Source organism: Salmo salar, chromosome ssa02, assembly GCF_905237065.1.
Source record: "Salmo salar chromosome ssa02, Ssal_v3.1, whole genome shotgun sequence".
NCBI lineage: Eukaryota > Metazoa > Chordata > Actinopteri > Salmoniformes > Salmonidae > Salmo > Salmo salar.
Genome location: NC_059443.1, coordinates 83,238,700 through 83,258,739, shown reverse-complemented (window position 1 = coordinate 83,258,739; position 20,040 = coordinate 83,238,700). Strand labels below are relative to the sequence as shown.

Sequence of the window (20,040 nt, the reverse complement as noted above, 5' to 3'; positions counted from 1 at the left end):
CCTTTCCTAGCCCACGTCTACAGTGGCTAGGAAGTATCACTTCTGCAGTGAATAAGCTCAAAGTTCATACCATTCGCCACCAAAGCTCACGCCGAGGTTGGCTTAGTTCTGTACTTGACATGTGTGTCCTTCTAACGTAGAGGCTGCAGACCTCCCGTACTGGAACAACGTGGTTATCTTTTCGTCAAAGGCTTATATAGTGGAGAGGGGGGGAAGGATGTGTTTCATCGTTTATAACCCCTCCTCTTCACAGGGGTGGGCCACTGATCAAGCAGGGCACTTTCCTTATGAAAACCCAAATCTCTCCATGTTACTCTGATAACTAGAGGGTGTATACTTTCTCAGGTACAGTTTATGTCGTCCTGTCATCCATCATAATGTCTCAGATGACAACCGAACCTTACATACATACTCATTACGTTCCCAAGCATATTTCCAACTGGTTTTATTACCAAAATATGGTTCCTTTCCCCATTTGTTTGATGTTCCCAGACTCTCTATATTTAACACAGGCTATTCAAGTCCTTCAGTAGGGTCAGAGAGGGGAAGGGAGAAAGGTATTTATGGGGGGGGGTCATAAACCTTACCCACAGGCCAACGTCATGACAACTGTATATATATATATATATTTTTTTTTTTTTAATTTTTTTTTTATTTATTTAATTTATTATTATTTTTATTTTTTTTACATTGTTTGCAAACTGATATGTGACACGTATTAATGCAAAAATAACATGCAAAACAGGCATGCCCCCCCAACTTTTTTGTTATTTAAAGGCAAGCCCCACCTGCCCTGAATGATGGGTTGCCACTGCATTGGCAACCCATCATGTAAATGAGAGCTTGTTTTCAACTGGCCTACCTGTTTAAATAAAGGTGAAATAAAATACATAAAATAAAATTGGCCTCATGGTGAAATCCCTGAGTGGTTTCCTTCCTCCCCGGCAACCGAATTAGGAAGCATACCTGTATTTTTGTAGTGACTGGGTGTATTGATACACCATCCAAAGTGTAATTAACTTCACTATGCTCAAAGGGATATTAAATGTCTGCTTTTTTATTTTTACCCATCTACCCTTCTTTGCGATGCATTGGAAAACCTCCCAGATCTTTGTGGTTGAATCTGTTTGAAATTCACTGTTCGACTGAGGGACCTTACAGATAATTGTATGTGTGGGGTACAGAGATGAGGCAGTCATTCAAAAATCATGATAAACACTATTATTGCACACAGAGTCCATGCAACTTATGTGACTTGTCAATGGCTGTGGCACATTTCTACTCCTGAACTTATTTAGGCTTGCCATAATAAAGGGATTGAATACTTGAGTCAAGACTTTAACTTTTAATTTTTAAATCAATTTGTAAAAAAAAAAAAAAACAACATTATTCCACTTTGACATTATGTGATATTGTGTGCCAGAGACACACACAAAAAAAGTACATTTAAACCATTTTAAATTCAGGCTGTAACACAACAAAATGTGGAAAAAGTCAAGTGGTGTGAATACTTTCTGAAGGCAATGTACATCGCCTGTGAAAAGAGGCTAGTTGCTGTTCACCCAAAACAACACTTTCAGATGGGAATGTCCGTTCTGTTTGTCGATGGCTGTTTCAGATGGGAATGTCCGTTCTGTTTTTCCGATGGCTGTGGTACAGTACTGTTTCAGATGGGAATGTCCGTTCTGTTTGTCGATGGCTGTGGTACAGTACTGTTTCAGATGGGAATGTCCGTTCTGTTTTTCCGATGGCTGTGGTACAGTACTGTTACAGATGGGAATGTCCGTTCTGTTTTTCCGATGGCTGTGGTAGAGTCCTGTTACAGATGGAAATGTCCGTTCTGTTTGTTGATGGCTGTGGTACAGTACTGTTTCAGATGGGAATGTCCGTTCTGTTTGTCGATGGCTGTGGTAGAGTCCTGTTACAGATGGAAATGTCCGTTCTGTTTGTTGATGGCTGTGGTACAGTACTGTTTCAGATGGGAATGTCCGTTCTGTTTGTCGATGGCTGTGGTACAGTATGTATATGTATGTATTATTTGTAGCGTTGTACAGCTAAGCCCGAGTCATCTTCAGACACAACTCACATTTAAATATCTGGCTGTGTCATTATGACTTTGGAGAATTATTTGACACATTGAACTTATTTCATTTTGAACAATTATAGGTTTCAAAGCTAAACATGGAGAAGAAAATAGGGAGAGAATAAAAGACAGATTGGATCCTGAAAAATTGAGTAGGTTTTTGTTTGTTCATCGATGGCAAATTAGTATTTAACTGTGTGCTGGTATCATGATATTGTTTATAAAAATAATATGAATTATGAAACAGTGGTGGAAAAAGTACCCAATTGTTATACTAGAGTAAAAGTAAAGATACTTTAATAGAAAATGACTCAAGCAAAAGTCACCCAGTAAAATTCTACTTGAGTAAAAGTATTTGGTTTTAAAATATACTTAAGTGTCAACAGTAAATGTAATTGCTAAAATATTCTTAAGTATCAAAAGTTAAAGTATAAATCATTTCAAATTCCTTATATTAAGCAAACCAGACGGCACGGTTTTATTGTTTCTTAAATTTACACTCAGACAGCATTTACAAACGAAGCATGTGTTTAGTGAGTCCACCAGATCAGAGGTGGTAGAGATGACCAGGGATGTTCTCTTGATAAGTGTGTGAATTACAATATTTTCCTGTCCTGCTAAGCATTCAAAATGTTACGAGTACTTTCGGGTGTCAGGGAACATGTATGGAGTAAAAAGTACATTATTTTCTTTAGGAATGTAGTGAAGTAAAAGTACAGATCCCCCCCAAATACAACTTAAGTAGTACTTCAAGTATTTTTACTTAAGTACTGTACACCACTGCTTATAAATGACTCATGGCAGAAAGAATGGTGAATATTATTCCAGTCACTGACATGGCTTAAAAAGGGATACTGCGAGATTGAGATTTGTTATTTTTCTACTTACCTAGAGTCACATAAACTCACGGTAAGCATTTTTATGTCTCTGCCAAAAATATAAAAAATGTCTTCCGGTACAGTAGCCAGCTCCTCTTAGAAGCAGAGAGTTCTTCTAAGACCCAAAATGTCTCCCTTCTAACTACTGTAAAGCTTGGTGGTCTTTTATAGTCATCAATATTTTAGAAGTTGTTCATTTTACTGATAATCATAAGGAGATTCTATCCACTTCCTCATTCTCTGTCTCGTTGTCGCATAGAGATCGCAACATTGTATCAGTCTCATTATGGCGTCTGTCAGTGTACAGGCAGTGCCATTGTATCTGTGTCAATGTTGTGAGCAGAGTGTGGGAGCCGTATGTGTGCTCCCTGATGCACTTTGAGTCCATGTGATGTGAAGAATTTGTTTACACAATATGAGCAGTGGTAAGAAATGTCCCTTGTGTGTTACCTCATGGTCTTTCCCTAACTGGGTAAATATCTTTCCACACTGAAAGCATTGGTAAGGTTTCTCTCTGGTGTGGATTCTTTCATGCAATTTCAGTTGCCTTAACCAGGCACATATCATTCCACAGTGGGAGCAGTTCCAAAAGGCTTCTCCCTAGTGTGTATTTTCTCATGCTGCTTCAGTTTCCCTAACTTCTTAAAACTCCTTTCACTATGGGAACCCTGGAAACGCTTAATTACAGAGTGTGTTAGCTCATGATATTTCAGGGTCCCTGATGAGGTAAAACTCTTTTCACAGTGGGAACAGTGGTAGGGCTTCTCTCCTGAGTGTATTCTCTCGTGTTGTTTCATGTTACTTGACTCTGAGAAACTCTTTCCACACTGGGAGCAATGATAAGGTTTTTCTCCTGTGTGTGTCCTCTTATGCTTTTTCAGGTCCCCTGATGAGGTAAATCTTTTCCCACAGTGGGAGCAGTGGTAGGGTTTTTCTCCCGTGTGTATTCTCTTATGTTTTTTCATGTCCCCTAGCTGGGTAAACATTTTTCCACACTGGGCGCATTGATAGGGCTTGTCTCCTGAGTGTATTCTCTCATGTTTTTTCAGGTTACATGACATGGTGAAATTCTTTCCACACTGGGAGCAATGGTAAGGTTTTTCTCCTGTGTGTGTTCTTTTATGGTATTTTAAGTGTGCAGCTTGGGTAAAACTCTTTCCACACTGGGAGCATTGGTAGGGCTTCTCTCCTGAGTGTGTTCTCTCATGCCGTCTCAGGTGGTTTAATCGGCTAAATCTCTTCCCACAGTCTGAGCACTGGTAAGGTGGTACTCCAGAGTGAATTATTTTATGTTTTTTCAGATAATCCAATGAGGAAAAACTAGACATTTCTCCTGAGTGTGTCCTCTCATGTTTTTTCAGGTTGCCTAACTCAGTAAAACACTTTCCACACATGGAGCAGTGGAAAGACTTTTTCCCTGTGTGTGTTCTCTCATGTCGTTTCAGGGACCCTAATCGGGTAAAACTCTTTGCACACTGAGAACAGTGATAAGGTGTCTCGCCTGAGTGTATTCTCTTATGTATTTTCAGGTATTCGGAAGAGGAAAATCTCTTTCTACATTTAGTGCATTGGTTAAGCTTCTCTCCTATGTGTATTCTCTCATGCGTTCTCAAATTCCCTAACTGGGAGCAACTCTTCCCACACTGAGAGCAGTGGTAAGGCTTCTCTCCTGTGTGTGTTCTCTTATGGTCTTTAAGGTACCCTAACCGGGTAAAACACATTCCACACTGGCAGCATTGGAAAGGATTTTCTCCTGTGTGTGTTCTCTCATGCCTTTTCAGGTTCCATAACCTGGTATATTTCTTTCCACACTGAGAGCAGTGGTGTTGTCTCGCTGGTTTGGACAGCTCTGGCTCTGGTTTGCCTGAAGGAGTCTTGCTGCTGTCAGAGTGAGAGTCTGGTCTCTCTCCTGCCAAAGACAAAAATAGAAGACTATTTAGTTTAACACTAATGTATCTGTGTTTGGCACTCAGCATTTAGGAGATAGATTGGAAATAAGGCCCTGGACTAGTGTCCTGTTTAGGGGGTGTACTGGTACATCAAGCTGCCTCACTACAGAAACAGGAGAAAAGCTAGTGTCCTGTCTAGGGGGTGTACTGTACATCAAGCTGCCTCACTACAGAAAAAATAAAACGGACTAGGTCTATACTGCTCCTACACGGTGTAACAATACATCATGTAGATGTATATAATGAACAGACTAGGTCTATACTGCTCCTACATGGTGTAACAATACATCATGTAGATGTATATAATGAACAGACTAGGTCTATACTGCTCCTACATGGTGTAACAATACATCATGTAGGTGTATATAATGAACAGACTAGGTCTATACTGCTCCTACATGATGTAACAATACATCATGTAGGTGTATATAATGAACAGACTAGGTCTATACTGCTCCTACATGGTGTAACAATACATCATGTAGATGTATATAATGAACAGACTAGGTCTATACTGCTCCTACATGGTGTAACAATACATCATGTAGATGTATATAATGAACATGAACTAGTGCCGTTCCACATTTTAATTATATTCACACAAAAATACGTTGCATTTATCAAATATTTTTACAATCAGCACCTGTGTTTGTTTCTATGACATGGTGGAACTACGGGGCATTCATGTACTCCTTGGAAGTGGGAAACTGGTTCAAGTGCTTTTTAAGTCGGACCAATTCTTCAACTAATATGATTTTAGCTAGCTTGATAAGATAGGTAACTTTATTATTAGCAATGTTAGCTTATCTTATTTAAAGTAACTGTCCACTGTTTCCAGATTTCTACAAAATATGACCTATATACAGTGAGCACAATAATTCATTGGACAGTGACCATTTTTTTGTTATTTTGGTTCTGTACTCTAGCACTTTGAGTTTGAAAGGATACAATGACAACAAGGGTGAAGTGCAGACTGTCAGCTTTAATTTGAGGGTGTTTTCATACATATCGGATGAACCGTTTAGAAATGACAGCACCTTTTGTACATGTTCCCCCCATTTTAAGGTACTACAAGTATTTGTTGAATTTGCTTCACAGATGTGTGTCGTTAGGCAGGTGTATTCATTTGTGTCGTTAGTGAATGCAGGAGAGGTGTTGATGAATAGTATTGATTCTAGACTTTGCTATTGCCTTTGGAGGTTGTTGTTGGGGTGTGACAACATGAGGAAGACAGCAGTGTCGATGCAAATGAAGCTGGCCGTCATAAGGCTCAGAAATGAAAATCAATCAATCAATCAATCAGGAACATTGCAAAAACACTGGGCACGCCCAAGTCAACAGTTTGGTTCATCATTAACAAGACAAAAAACAACCGGTGAACTCAATTATGTCAAAAGACCCGGTAGACTGAGGAAGACCACTGTAGTGGATGACCGGAGAATACTCTCTATGGTGAAGAAAATCCCTGACAACAGCCCAACAGATCAAAAACACTCTCCTGGATGCAGGTGTAGATGTGTCAAAGTCTACCATACGTAGAAGACTACACCAGCAGGACTACAGAGGGTACACTACAAGATGCAAACCACTGATAAGCCTGAAGAACAGAAAGGCGAGATTACAGTTTGCTAAAAAGCACCTAAAAGAGCCCCAAGAGTTCTGGGGAAAAAAGTATTGTGGACAGATGAGACAAAGATTAACATGTACAAGAGTGATGGAAAGAGGAAAGCGTGGAGAAAAAAAAAGACATGCCCATGATCCAAAGCATACCACGTCATCCGTGAAACATGGTGGAGGGGGTGTTATGGCTTGGGCCTGTATGGCTGACAGTGGAACAGGCTCACTTGTCTTCATCGATGATGTGATTGCAGACGGAAGTAGAACAATGAATTCTGAAGTCTAGAGAAATATTTTATCTGCTCAGATAAAACCAAATGCCTCCAAACTCATTGGACGGAACTTCATTATGCAACAAGACAATGACCCTAAACATACTGCTAGAGCAACGAAGGGGTTTTTGATGGCCAAAAAGTGGAAAATCCTTGACTGGCCGAGTCAAATCACCGGATCTGAATCCAATTGAACATGCATTTAACATGCTGAAGAGGAGACTGAAGGCAATAAGTCCCCGAAACAAGCAGGAACTGAAGATGGCTGCAGTACAGGCCTGGCAGAGCATCACCAGGGAAGATACCCAGCGTCTGGTGATGTCGATGCATCGCAGACTTCAAGCAGTCATTGCATGCAAAGGATATGCGACCAAATATTAACAATGATTACTTCATTCTACATTATGTTAAACTGTTCAATGTTTTTTGATGCCCGAAAATGGGGGGGGCTATGTACAAAAGCTTCTATAATTTCTAAACGGTTCATCCGATATGTATGAAAACACCCTCAAATTAAAGCTGACAGTCTGCACTTCACCCTCATTGTCATTGTATCCTTTCAAACTCAAAGTGCTAGAGTACAGAACCAAAATAACAAATAAATGGTCACTGTCCAATGAATTATGGTGCTCACTGTATAAGTACAATAGGAGTTAAATAGTTTTCCTTCCAACAAAATTGTTGTTAAAAAAAGCAGCTTTTCTGTGTTGGAATGGTGTGGGCGTATAATGGTCATAAAAAATATTCATGCAAGTAGACTGCTGATTGGACTGCTAATCATCCTTCTCAGGAACATGACATCATCCTCTATGACAGTGGTTCCCAACTCCAGTCCTCCAGTACCCCCAACAGCACACATTTTGTTGTGGCCCGGGACACCTGATTCTACTTGTCAACTAATCATCAACCCCTCAATGAGTCTATACTCAACATCCCACTAGAGAGCAAAATAAATATAGATTTTTTAAATGTGATTTGAAGCTCTACATCATTTGTTTTTAAAATCTCAATGGTGTCTTTAAGTCCTTAGATGTTTAGGTTATAAAGAGGACAGAACCAAGACAAGGAAGAATAATTTTGATCTGGATTAAATGTAAAAAAAAATATATATATATATATACTGCTCAAAAAAATAAAGGGAACACTTAAACAACACAATGTAACTCCAAGTCAATCACACTTCTGTGAAATCAAACTGTCCACTTAGGAAGCAACACTGATTGACAATAAATTTCACATGCTGTTGTGCAAATGGAATAGACAACAGGTGGAAATTATAGGCAATTAGCAAGACACCCCCAATAAAGGAGTGGTTCTGCAGGTGGTAACCACAGACCACTTCTCAGTTCCAATGCTTCCTGGCTGATGTTTTGGTCACTTTTGAATGCTGGCGGTGCTTTCACTTTAGTGGTAGCATGAGACGGAGTCTACAACCCACACAAGTGGCTCAGGTAGTGCAGCTCATCCAGGATGGCACATCAATGCGAGCTGTGGCAAGAAGGTTTGCTGTGTCTGTCAGCGTAGTGTCCAGAACATGGAGGCGCTACCAGGAGACAGGCCAGTACATCAGGAGACGTGGAGGAGGCCGTAGGAGGGCAACAACCCAGCAGCAGGACCGCTACCTCCGCCTTTGTGCAAGGAGGAGTACTGCCAGAGCCCTGCAAAATGACCTCCTCCAGGCCACAAATGTGCATGTGTGCTCAAACGGTCAGAAACAGACTCCATGAGGGTGGTATGAGGGCCCGACGTCCACAGGTGGGGGCTGTGCTTACAGCCCAACACCGTGCAGGATGTTTGGCATTTGCCAGAGAACACCAAGATTGGCAAATTCGCCACTGCCGCCCTGTGCTCTTCACAGATGAAAGCAGGTTCACACTGAGCACATGTGACAGACGTGACAGTCTGGAGACGCCGTGGAGAACGTTCTGCTGCCTGCAACATCCTCCAGCATGACCGGTTTGGCGGTGGGTCAGTCATGGTGTGAGGTGGCATTTCTTTGGGGGGCCGCACAGCCCTCCATGTGCTCGCCAGAGGTAGCCTGACTGCCATTAGGTACCGAGATGAGATCCTCAGACCCTTTGTGAGACCATATGCTGGTGCGGTTGGCCCTGGGTTCCTCCTAATGCAAGACAATGCTAGACCTCATGTGGCTGGAGTGTGTCAGCAGTTCCTGCAAGAGGAAGGCATTGATGCTATGGACTGGCCCGCCCGTTCCCCAGACCTGAATCCAATTGAGCACATCTGGGACATCATGTCTCGCTCCATCCACCAACGCCACGTTGCACCACAGACTGTCCAGGAGTTGGCGGATGCTTTAGTCCAGGTCTGGGAGGAGATCCCTCAGGAGACCATCCGCCACCTCATCAGGAGCATGCCCAGACATTGAAGGGAGGTCATACAGGCATGTGGAGGCCACACACAATACTGAGCCTCATTTTGACTTGTTTTAAGGACATTACATCAAAGTTGGATCAGCCTGTAGTGTGGTTTTCCACTTTCATTTTGAGTGTAACTCCAAATCCAGACCTCCATGGGTTGATAAATTGGATTTCCATTGATTATTTTTGTGTAATTTTGTTGTCAACACATTCAACTATGTAAATATACAAGTATTTAATAAGATTATTTCATTCATTCAGATCTAGGATGTGTTATTTTAGTGTTCCCTTTATTTTTTTGAGCAGTGTATATCTTTATATATAAAAAATCATCTGTGGCGTTGTGTTGTGTCATCTATCTATGACATCATCTGTGGCGTTGTGTCATCTATCTATGACATCATCTGTGGCGTTGTGTTGTGTCATCTATCTATGACATCTGTGGCGTTGTGTCATCTATCTATGCCTCAGGTTATTTAATTTACACAATAAGGCAGGTGAATTTGTGAATTATCCTGAATAACACAAGGGCTGTTAGTGTGGGGTGGGCATTCTATGGTTTATATTTCTTTGTGTTGAGCCGAGTATGGTTCCTAATCAGAGGCAGCTGTCTATCGTTGTCTCTGATTAGGAATCATACTTAGGCAGCCCTTTTTTTCCACCTTTAGTTGTGGGGTCTTGTTTTTGTGTTGTGCCTGTGAGCACACCATTACTTCACGTTTCGTTTGCTTCTGTATTTGTTTTGGAGAGTTTCATTTATTAAAACGTGGAACTCTACGCACGCTGCGCCTTGGTCTACTCATTTTGACGATCGTGACAGAAGATCCCACCACCAAAGGACCAAGCAGCGTGCCCAGGAGGAGCAGGGATCCTGGGCTAGGGAGAAGAGAGAGTGGAGGACGTCCTGGACCTGGGAGGAGGTAATGGCAGGGGACAAGACCCTGCCATGGAAGCAGGTGGAGACGGCGCAAGCGGAACGGCGATGCTATGAGGAGCTAGCCCAACAACGGAAGCCCGAGAGGCAGCGCCCCAAAAACATTTTTGGGGGGCACACGGGGAGATTGGCTAAGTCGGGGTTGAGACCTGAGCCAGCTCCCCGTGCTTGCCGTGGGGAGCGAGTGACCGAGCAAGCACCGTGTTATGCGGTGATGCGCACTGTGTCGCCGGTGTGCACTCACAGTCCGGTGCGCTCGGTGCAAGCTCCTCACCGTTGCCGTGCTAGAGTTGGCCGTCAGCCAGGAAGAGGTGTGCCGGCTCAGCATTCCTGGTCTCCAGTGCGTCTCTTCGGCCCAGGTTATCCTGCGCCAGCTCTACGCACGGTACCCCCCGTTTACCAGCACAGCCCAGTTCGTCCAGTGCCAGCGCTCCACCCTTGCTGGGCTAAAATAACCATCCAGCCAGGACGGGGTTTGCCAGCCCTAAGCTCCAGACCTCCAATGCGCCTCCACGGCCCAGTTTACCCTGTGCCTGCTTTGCCCACCCAGTCTCCTGTGCGTCTCCCCAGTCCGGTGAGACCGGTTCCAGCTCCACGTAGGAAGCCTCCAGTGATGATCTGTGGTCCGAAGCCTCCAGTGATGATCCATGGCACGAAGCCTCCAGTGATGATCCATGGCCCGGAGCCTGTAGGGATGATCCATGGCATGAAGCATCCAGTGATTATCCATGGCTTGAGCCTGTAGGGATAATCCATGGCACGAAGCCTTCAGTGATAATCCATGGCCCGGAGCCTCCAGCGATGATCCATGGCACAAAGCCTCCAGCGATGATCCATGGCGCAGAACCTGTAGCGACGATCCATGGTCCGGAGCCTTCAGCGACGCTCCCCGGTCCGGAGCCTCCAGCGACGCTCCCCGGTCCGGAGCCTCCAGCGACGCTCCCCGGTCCGGAGCCTCCAGCGACGCTCCCCGGTCCGGAGCCTCCAGCGACGCTCCCCGGTCCGGAGCCTCCAGCGACGCTCCCCGGTCCGGAGCCTCCTGAGACGGCCCGGAGTCTTCAGCGGCGGCCCGCAGCCCGGAGTCTTCAGCGGCGGCCCGCAGCCCGGAGTCTTCAGAGGCGGCCCGCAGCCCGGAGTCTTCAGCGGCGGTCGGCAGTTCAGAGCCTCTGGCGATGATCCACAGTCTAGTTCCTCCGGCGACACAGAAGCGGGGGGATCAGCGGGCGGTGTGGGGGCTACGCCCGGAACCAGAGCCGCCGCCAAGTATAGATGCCCACCCGGACCCTCCCCTATAGGTTCAGGTTTGCGGCCGGGAGTACGCACCTTGGAGGGGGGGAGGGGGGGGGTACTGTCACGCCCTGACCTGAGAGAGAAGGTTTATTTCTCTAGGTTGAGAGGTCAGGGTGTGGGGTGGGCATTCTATGGTTTATATTTCTTTGTGTTGAGCCGAGTATGGTTCCTAATCAGAGGCAGCTGTCTATCGTTGTCTCTGATTAGGAATCATACTTAGGCAGCCCTTTTTTTCCACCTTTAGTTGTGGGGTCTTGTTTTTGTGTTGTGCCTGTGAGCACAACATTACTTCACGTTTCGTTTGCTTCTGTATTTGTTTTGGAGAGTTTCATTTATTAAAACTGTTGTGGAACTCTACGCACGCTGCGCCTTGGTCTACTCATTTTGACAATCGTGACAACAGGTTTGAGTGCCTTATTGCATTTAGAAAACATTTTAAAAAGATTAACTACATGTTTTCATTAAAAACATTTTAATGAGTAGGGGAGATCACGGGCAATTGTACTTTTTTGGGGTGTTTTACTCAATTTCTCAGAAACACTTGAACTAGGCAAATTCATTGTTTTATATAACAAACGCACATCTGTCTCATAATCATTCATACCATTTATAGGTCTGTGCATAAAATGGTCAGATCACAATATTGACTTTAATCCGAGAAGTCTGGACTTTACATTTGCCCCCCGTGCCAGGGCCAATTGTAACAGTCGCTGGGGGTCAAATGTAACACCGAAAAATTGTACTAAATAAATTTACTTAACTTCAAAACAATTCATGTTTATGAATGATCATAGACGTATGTAATGATTTTGCTAGAAATATAAGTATTTTTATGTACGTAACCAATATTTGCAGTAACAGCCCTGTTTTTGCATTGCCATTCAGTTCCTCTCAAAACATCTGTCTGATGGCCATCATGGTGCCCATATCTCTTTAGAACTTGTTTGGCTTCTTCAGGACCCCAAGGCTGGTTAAAGTGAGTATATGATCATTCATGTATAATTTATACTATCCTAAAGTTAAATCACTAGTTGTTTTCATCATTTGGCTGCTTGGCTTAGGGCAATGTTAACACTGCGTTGGGGGCAATTGTAACAAGGTGTTAACCAACCCGGCTGTCATGACAACACCTCGTGTGCCTAGCAAGAGACAACAATAGCGGAACATGTCAATCATGCTAGTTTGAATTCTTGGACATTAATGTTCAGGACTGTATAAGGAAAATAAAGCCGGCGGGGGGAAAAATGACTTTCACCTCTAAAAAACAAACATTTTAAAACTTTCAAGCAGGGAGTGAATCTAAATGGACATGTACTGGATGAGTTTCATCAGTCTGTCTTGTTTCTGTTTGGAGAAATTCAAAGTTTTATAATTGCCCCCGGTCTCCCCTAAATTAGTTTTATTTCATCTTTCCAGCAGAGGATATAGTGCGGACACACAATGCATTCGGAAAGTATTCAGACCCCTTCACTTTTTTGTTACGTTACAGCTTTATTCTAAAATTGATTAAATTGTTGTTTTTTTCCCCTCATCAATCTACACACAATACCCCGTAATGACATCACAATATCCCATAATGACATCACAATATCCCATAATGACATCACAATACCCAATAATGACAAAGCAAAAACAGGTTTTTAGACATTTTTGCACAAAGAAACTGAAATATCACATTTACATGAGTATTCAGACCCTTTACAGTACTTTGTTGAAGCACCTTTGGCAGCGATTACAGCCTCTGGTCTTCTTGGAAATGACCCTACAAGCTTGGCACACATGTATTTGGGGTGTTTCTCCCATTCTTCTCTGCAGATCCTCTCAAGCTCTGTCAGGTTGGATGGGGAGCGTCACTGCATGACGCTTCACCGTAGGGATGGTGCCAGGTTTCCTCCAGACGTGACACTTGGCATTCAGGCCAAAGAGTTCAATCTTGGTTTCATCAGACCAGAGAATCTTGATTCTCATGGTCTGAGAATCATTCAGTGCCTTTTGGCAAACTCCAAGCGGGCTGTCATGTGCCACTTTAACTAAAGAGTGGCTTCCGTCTGGCCACTCTACCATAAAGGCCTTATTGGTGGAGTGTTGCAGAGATGATTGTCCTTCTGGAAGGTTCTCCCATCTCCAAAGAGGAACTCTGGGTCTCTGTCAGAGTGAACGTCGGGTTCTTGGTCACCTCCCTGACCAAGGCCCTTCTCCCCTGATTCACAGTTTGGCCGGGAAGCCAGCTCTAGGAAGAGTCTTGGTGGTTCCAAACTTCTTCCATTTAAGAATGATGGAGACCACTGTGTTCTTGGGGTGCAGACATTTTTTGGTACCCTTTTCCAGATCTGTGCCTCGACACAATCCTGTCTCTGAGCTCTATGGACAATTCCTTCGACCTCATGGCTTGGTTTTTTTACTCTGACATGCACTGTCAACTATGGGACCTTATGTAGACAGGTGTGTTCCTTTCCAAATCATGTCCATTCAATTGAATTTACCACAGGTGGACTCCAATCAAGTTGTAGAAACATCTCAAGGATGATCAATGGAAACAGGATGCACCTGAGCTCAATTGAGTCTCACAGCAAAGGGTCTGAATACTTATATAAATAAGGTATGTGTTTTTTTATTTTTAATACATTTGCAAACATTTCTAAAAACCTGTTTTCGTTTAGTCATTATGGGGTATTGCGTGTAGATTGATGACAATCTGTATTTATTTAATTCATTTTAGAATATGGCTGTAATGTAACAAAATGTACAAATAGTCAAGGGGTCTGAATACTTCCCGAATGCACTGTAACAGTATATTGACCTAAGAATACTTCCCGAATGCACTGTAACAGTATATTGACCTAAGAGTACTTCCCGAATGCACTGTAACAGTATATTGACCTAAGAGTACTTCCTGAATGCACTGTAACAGTTTATTAACCTAAGAGTACTTCCTGAATGCACTGTAACAGTTTATTAACCTAAGAGTTATGAAAGTTGGTAGAATTGTCTTCATAATGATTCCACAGCTGTAAGTATTCACTCTGGGGTGAATTTGTAATTAAATGTTATATATATAATGTTTCTTTCACTTTGAAAATGTGGAGCCGATTGTGTAGGTAAGTAGGGACAAATATCAAATGTAATCTCTTTTTTCGTTTTAATTTTAGGGCAGCAAAATGCAGACTTTCATTAGTCACTGTAGCAAGGTTTATACAAATGCCCTCTATTGGAAACCATATACTTGACTAGATCTATGGGGTTGTCCTGTCTAGACACATTTTTTACAGGAATGGGGAAGGATTGTTGATATGGATTTAATGAATTGTGTATGAATAGGTAATATAATGGGAAGCCTTTTAATCCATTAACGTTTGGTTGGTTGACCACCATTCTTTGTACCTTTAAACAGTTCCTACAATACAGAACAACATAGTCAAGTGTCGAATGCTCTTTTAAAAACCAGACATTAGTTCAACAACTGCAGAATTTGTGGCCCTGTTTTTAAGATGGTACTCACTGGTGTTAATCAGATTTCTAGTCTTCTCTAATTCTCCCTCTTCCTCATCCAATGTGACAGTAATCTCCCCTTCTTCCTTCACTCCAAACACTTCTTCCACTGTGACCGTCAACTCCCCCTCCTCCTCTTTCACTCCAAACACTGCATCCTGCTCTTTCTCCTCCTTCAACCTGAACGATTCTTCTTCTTTCACTGTAACGTCTTTCTCTTCTTCTTTCACTGTAACAGCCTCATCCTCTACTTCTTGTTTAACTGTGACAGCTTCTTCTTCCTTCTCTTCTTTCGCGAGAGATTCTTTCTCTGTCCAGCAGACCTCCTCTTCTTTAGCAGGGAGGGAGTAGTTTAGTGAACTCATGGTCGGGGATGTTAGTTAGCTGGTTAGCATTAATGATTAGCCGAGTGCTACTTCTGATTTAACCAGTCAGCTAGCTAACTACTAGCAACGTAAAATAAAATTAAATGCGGCAACCAGCTATTCGACAGACTTGTGTTTCAAACACATTGGCTAATATACACCGACAGTGGCTAAATAATTGTAGTGTTTCGGCTGTTAGCTAACAAGCTACGGAGGTGGATGACCAGCTGTTGTTGTTGTTGAAGAATCGTCCCGTCCACTAGATTAGACGTCATGCTGGTAGCTTCACCTGAAATACACACAACGCCATCTGCTGACTGGAGTGGATAAAGCAGTTCAGAGAATTACAAATGTTTATTTTTATTAAATAGTATTATTATATTGCAACATACAAAGAGAAGTACGTTGGCGTATGCCGCCACTACAATAAAAAAATATATAATGACGAGATAAGATCACATTATTAGGAAATAGTTCAATAACTTGTTATAATGAAATAATCCATGATCTCGTTATTATGAGAAAGATCATGTTACAACAAGAAATATGTCGTTATTACGAGAAAGATCATGTTATAACAAGAAATATGTCATTATTACGAGAAAGATCACAGGCTCCCTGCCTGTGCCATTAAACCCCTACAACTCATCCAGAACGCCGCAGCCCGTCTGGTGTTCAACCTTCCCAAGTTCTCTCACGTCACCCCGCTCCTCCGCACACTCCACTGGCTTCCAGTTGAAGCTCGCATCCGCTACAAGACCATGGTGCTTGCCTACGGAGCTGTGAGGGGAACGGCACCTCCGTACTTTCAGGCTCTGATCAGGCCCTACACCCAAACAAGGGCACTGCATTCATCCACCTCTGGCCTGCTCGCCTCCCTACCTCTGAGGAAGCACAGTTCCCGCTCAGCCCAGTCAAAACTGTTCGCTGCTCTGGCACCCCAATGGTGGAACGAGCTCCTTCACGACACCAGGACAGCGGAGTCAATCACCACCTTCCGTAGACACCTGAAACCCCACCTCTTTAAGGAATACCTAGGATAGGATAAAGTAATCTAAAATATTTAGATGCACTATTGTAAAGTGGTTGTTCCACTGGATATCATAAGGTGAATCCACCAATTTGTAGTCGCTCTGGATAAGAGCGTCTGCTAAATGACTTAAATGTAAATGTAAATGTAAATGTTGTTATTACGAGAAAGATCATCTTATAACAAAAAATAATTCAGTTCCAGTTTTTTTTTATTATCCTTTTTTATTTTTTATTTCGAAATGGTAGTTACAGTCTTGTCCCATCGCTGCAACTCCTGTGCAGAGAGAGAAGCGAAGGTCGAAAGCCATGCGTCCTCCAAAACACGACCCGCCAAGCCGCACTGCTTCTTGACACACTAATCATTTAACTTGGAAGCCAACCACACCAATGTGTCGGAGGAAACGCAGTACAGCTGGCAAATGAAGCCAGCGTGCATACGCCCGGCCGCCACAAGGAGTCGCTAGAGCGTGATGGGACAAGGACATCCCAGCCGGGCCAAATCTTCCCCTAACCCTGACGATGCTGGGCCAATTGTGCACCACCTCATGGGTCTCCCGGTATCGGCGGCTGCGACACAGCCCGGGATCAAACCCGTGATGCCTCTAGCACTGATCAGTGCCTTAGACCGCTGCGCCACTCAGGAGGCCCATCCAGTTGCACTTTATTATGAGAAAGAGCCTTCATTATGCAGAAACGTTAGTGTAGGCTACTTGGCAGGCTTGGCTTCATCTCATGCACAGGTTGACATTATGGCCGGTTTGTTTGAGTTGATCAACTTTTATTTTCTCCTCGGTTTGAGGCACTGGGAGATATTAGTGTAACGGAGCAATATAGATGGTGTTGTCATTAGTTTACCTACATTGCAGAGAAATCTGAGTTCCCTCTCATAGCCGTGGGAAGTTTGGGTGCTGAGGGTGTTGCAGCATCACCTGAAAAATAAAAAAATATTAAGAAAACATTTAAATAAACATAATCACAAAAGTAGTGCACTGGGCCTTTACGACACCTGTATTAGTGCACTGGGCCTTTACGACACCTGTATTAGTGCACTGGGCCTTTACGACACCTGTATTAGTGCACTGGGCCTTTACGACACCTGTATTAGCGCACTGGGCCTTTACGACACCTGTATTAGCGCACTGGGCCTTTACGACACCTGTATTAGTGCACTGGGCCTTTACGACACCTGTATTAGTGCACTGGGCCTTTACGACACCTGTATTAGTGCACTGGGCCTTTACGACACCTGTATTAGTGCACTGGGCCTTTACGACACCTGTATTAGTGTACTGGGCCTTTACGACACCTGTATTAGCGCACTGGGCCTTTACGGCACCTGTATTAGCGCACTGGGCCTTTACGACACCTGTATTAGTGCACTGGGCCTTTACGACACCTGTATTAGTGCACTGGGCCTTTACGACACCTGTATTAGTGCACTGGGCCTTTACGGCACCTGTATTAGCGCACTGGGCCTTTACGACACCTGTATTAGTGCACTGGGCCTTTACGACACCTGTATTAGTGCACTGGGCCTTTACGACACCTGTATTAGTGGACTGATATAGCCGTCTGCAGTGCAGGAAAACATTTTTCTCTCACAAAAGTAGTGCTACTCCTGCATTCAGGACTGGTCCTGGACATTCTGAGACAAAAATATTGCTTCCCTTGCAAAACTAGAATAGTCCACATTATCAAAATTACGTTGAAAAGACATCTAAGTTACATATTTTCCAGATGTTGAAGTTAGGTTCAATTTAACTTCTAAATGAAAGGTGAAAATAAGTATTTTCAGGACGTTGAAATCAGGTTCATTTTCGGTTCTGAATGAAATTTGAAAAGACGTCATCTATAGATGTCTATGTTTGGACCAAAATCAAGGCCCGGCCCAAACCAGACCAAAAACCAACCTCTGTGGAATGTGGAAATCAAGGTCTGTCTGGACTGCACCAAATAAAGAGTGCTGGTCAGGACAACAACAAAAAAAAGACTTCCAAAAGACGTCGGTGTCGGACTGTGTGTGCTTACTGGGGTGTAGCCTACCTTGTCGGCCTGCAGTGGAATTGTATGAATGCCCATCCATATTAGGTCCAACGTTTGTAAAGCAAGCTGTTGCATTGGCTTTATTAGTCCTGATTCCGGTGACTAATCCGTTTCGCTATTTAAGCTCTGAATATCAGCTACCCAACTTTATCAGGAGTTATTCTGAGCCTATTTGCAATGTGTTCACACAGCCGGCATCACTCCAACCAAAACAATCTCACATTAATTTGTGTAAACGTTGACAAAATTTATTTCGGCAGATTTCATGCGTTTTTGTGTGGCTTAATTCGTGTGAAAAGACACACATTTCTGTGTGACGTCATTTGTAGGAGAAAAAAAAGGGAAAAAAAGGGTGACTTCATGTTTTGGTACCCTTCCCCAGATTTGTGCCTCGACACAATCCTGTCTCGGAGCTTTACAGACAAATCCTTCGACCTCATGGCTTGGATTTTGCTCACAGTCTGTCCGTTTGGTTGTTAGTCTGTGTCCCCATCTAGACAGTCTGTCCGTTTGGTTGTTAGTCTGTGTCCCCATCTAGACAGTCTGTCCGTTTGGTTGTTAGTCTGTGTCCCCATCTAGACAGTCTGTCCGTTTGGATGTTAGTCTGTGTCCCCATCTAGACAGTGTGTCCGTTTGGTTGTGTCCCCATCTAGACAGTCTGTCCGTTTGGATGTTACAGTTTGTGTTGTTACAGTTTGTGCTGTTCCTTTTGTCCTTACATACATTTGTGCATCATCAGCATAAAGTTGTATTAGCATACCAAGTGGCAGCATGTTTATTATAAAGAACAGGAGTGGACCTGGAACAGAGCTCTGTGGCAGCATGTATATTATACAGAACAGGAGTGGACCTAGAACAGAGCTCTGTGGCAGACCTTGGAACAGGGCCCCGTGGCAGTTAGCCTAGTGGTTAGAGAGTTGGGCCAGTAACCTAAAATCTCTCTCTGCCCATGAACAAGACAGTCAACCCACTGTTGCCCGGTAGGCCGTCATCCTAAATAAGAATTTGTTCTTAACTGACTTGCCTAGTTAAGTAAAGGTTAAATTAAAAATAAATAAATAAATAAAGAACAGGAGTTCCAGGCTGTCATTGACCTGCCTGGGAAAATACAACTTAAATAAAATAAAGGGCAGGTTGTAAGTTGGTTTGTAATTGTGTTGGGGTCCAGTCCGGGTGTTTTTTATTGGTTGTTTAGGGTGTTGGGGTCTAGTCCAGGTGTTTTATTGGTTGTTTAGGGTGTTGTGGTCTAGTCCAGGTGTTTTCAAGGTTGGTTTAATGGAGGCAGTCTTCAGGGAATAAGGCACAGTGCCTGAATTAAGAGTTATTTATGATTGTGGTTATAGTTGGACTGAGAAGAGTGAGGCTGGGTTGTATGAGTACTGTGGGAACAGGGTCCAAGGGGCAGGTAGTTGACCTCATATAATTGACCATTTCAGAGACAGATGTTGGGGTTGTCAATAAGAATGTGGCGAAACTGCAGCTGGGAGGCTCAGTATGAAGCAGAGGGACAGGTCTGAATCAAGGGGTAGATTGTACAGTGAGGTAAACACTCTTGATTTTTGGATTGGACAATGTTAAGAAAGCATACATTGCTCAATGGAGTGGGTAAAGGAGGAGTTATCTGAAGGGTTTAACTAATTTCTTTAAAACAGAAATATAATTCTGGTGTTCCCTCCCCATTTGCAATGAGATGGTTATATTATAACTTGT

At 43.3% G+C, this 20,040-nt stretch overlaps 1 protein-coding gene across 1 annotated transcript; it reads right to left on the bottom strand.

The window, feature by feature from the left end:
* Window positions 1-1,330: 1,330 nt before the first annotated feature.
* Window positions 1,331-15,556, bottom strand: LOC106594023 (zinc finger protein 883-like). The gene is made up of 2 exons (XM_014185398.2): window positions 14,901-15,556; window positions 1,331-4,870 (listed from the first exon to the last, which is right to left on the bottom strand). The coding sequence occupies exons 1-2, from the start codon at window positions 15,253-15,255 to the stop codon at window positions 3,525-3,527; spliced, it is 1,701 nt and encodes a 566-aa protein (XP_014040873.1). The 5' UTR covers window positions 15,256-15,556; the 3' UTR covers window positions 1,331-3,524.
* Between the last annotated feature and the right edge of the window lie 4,484 nt (window positions 15,557-20,040).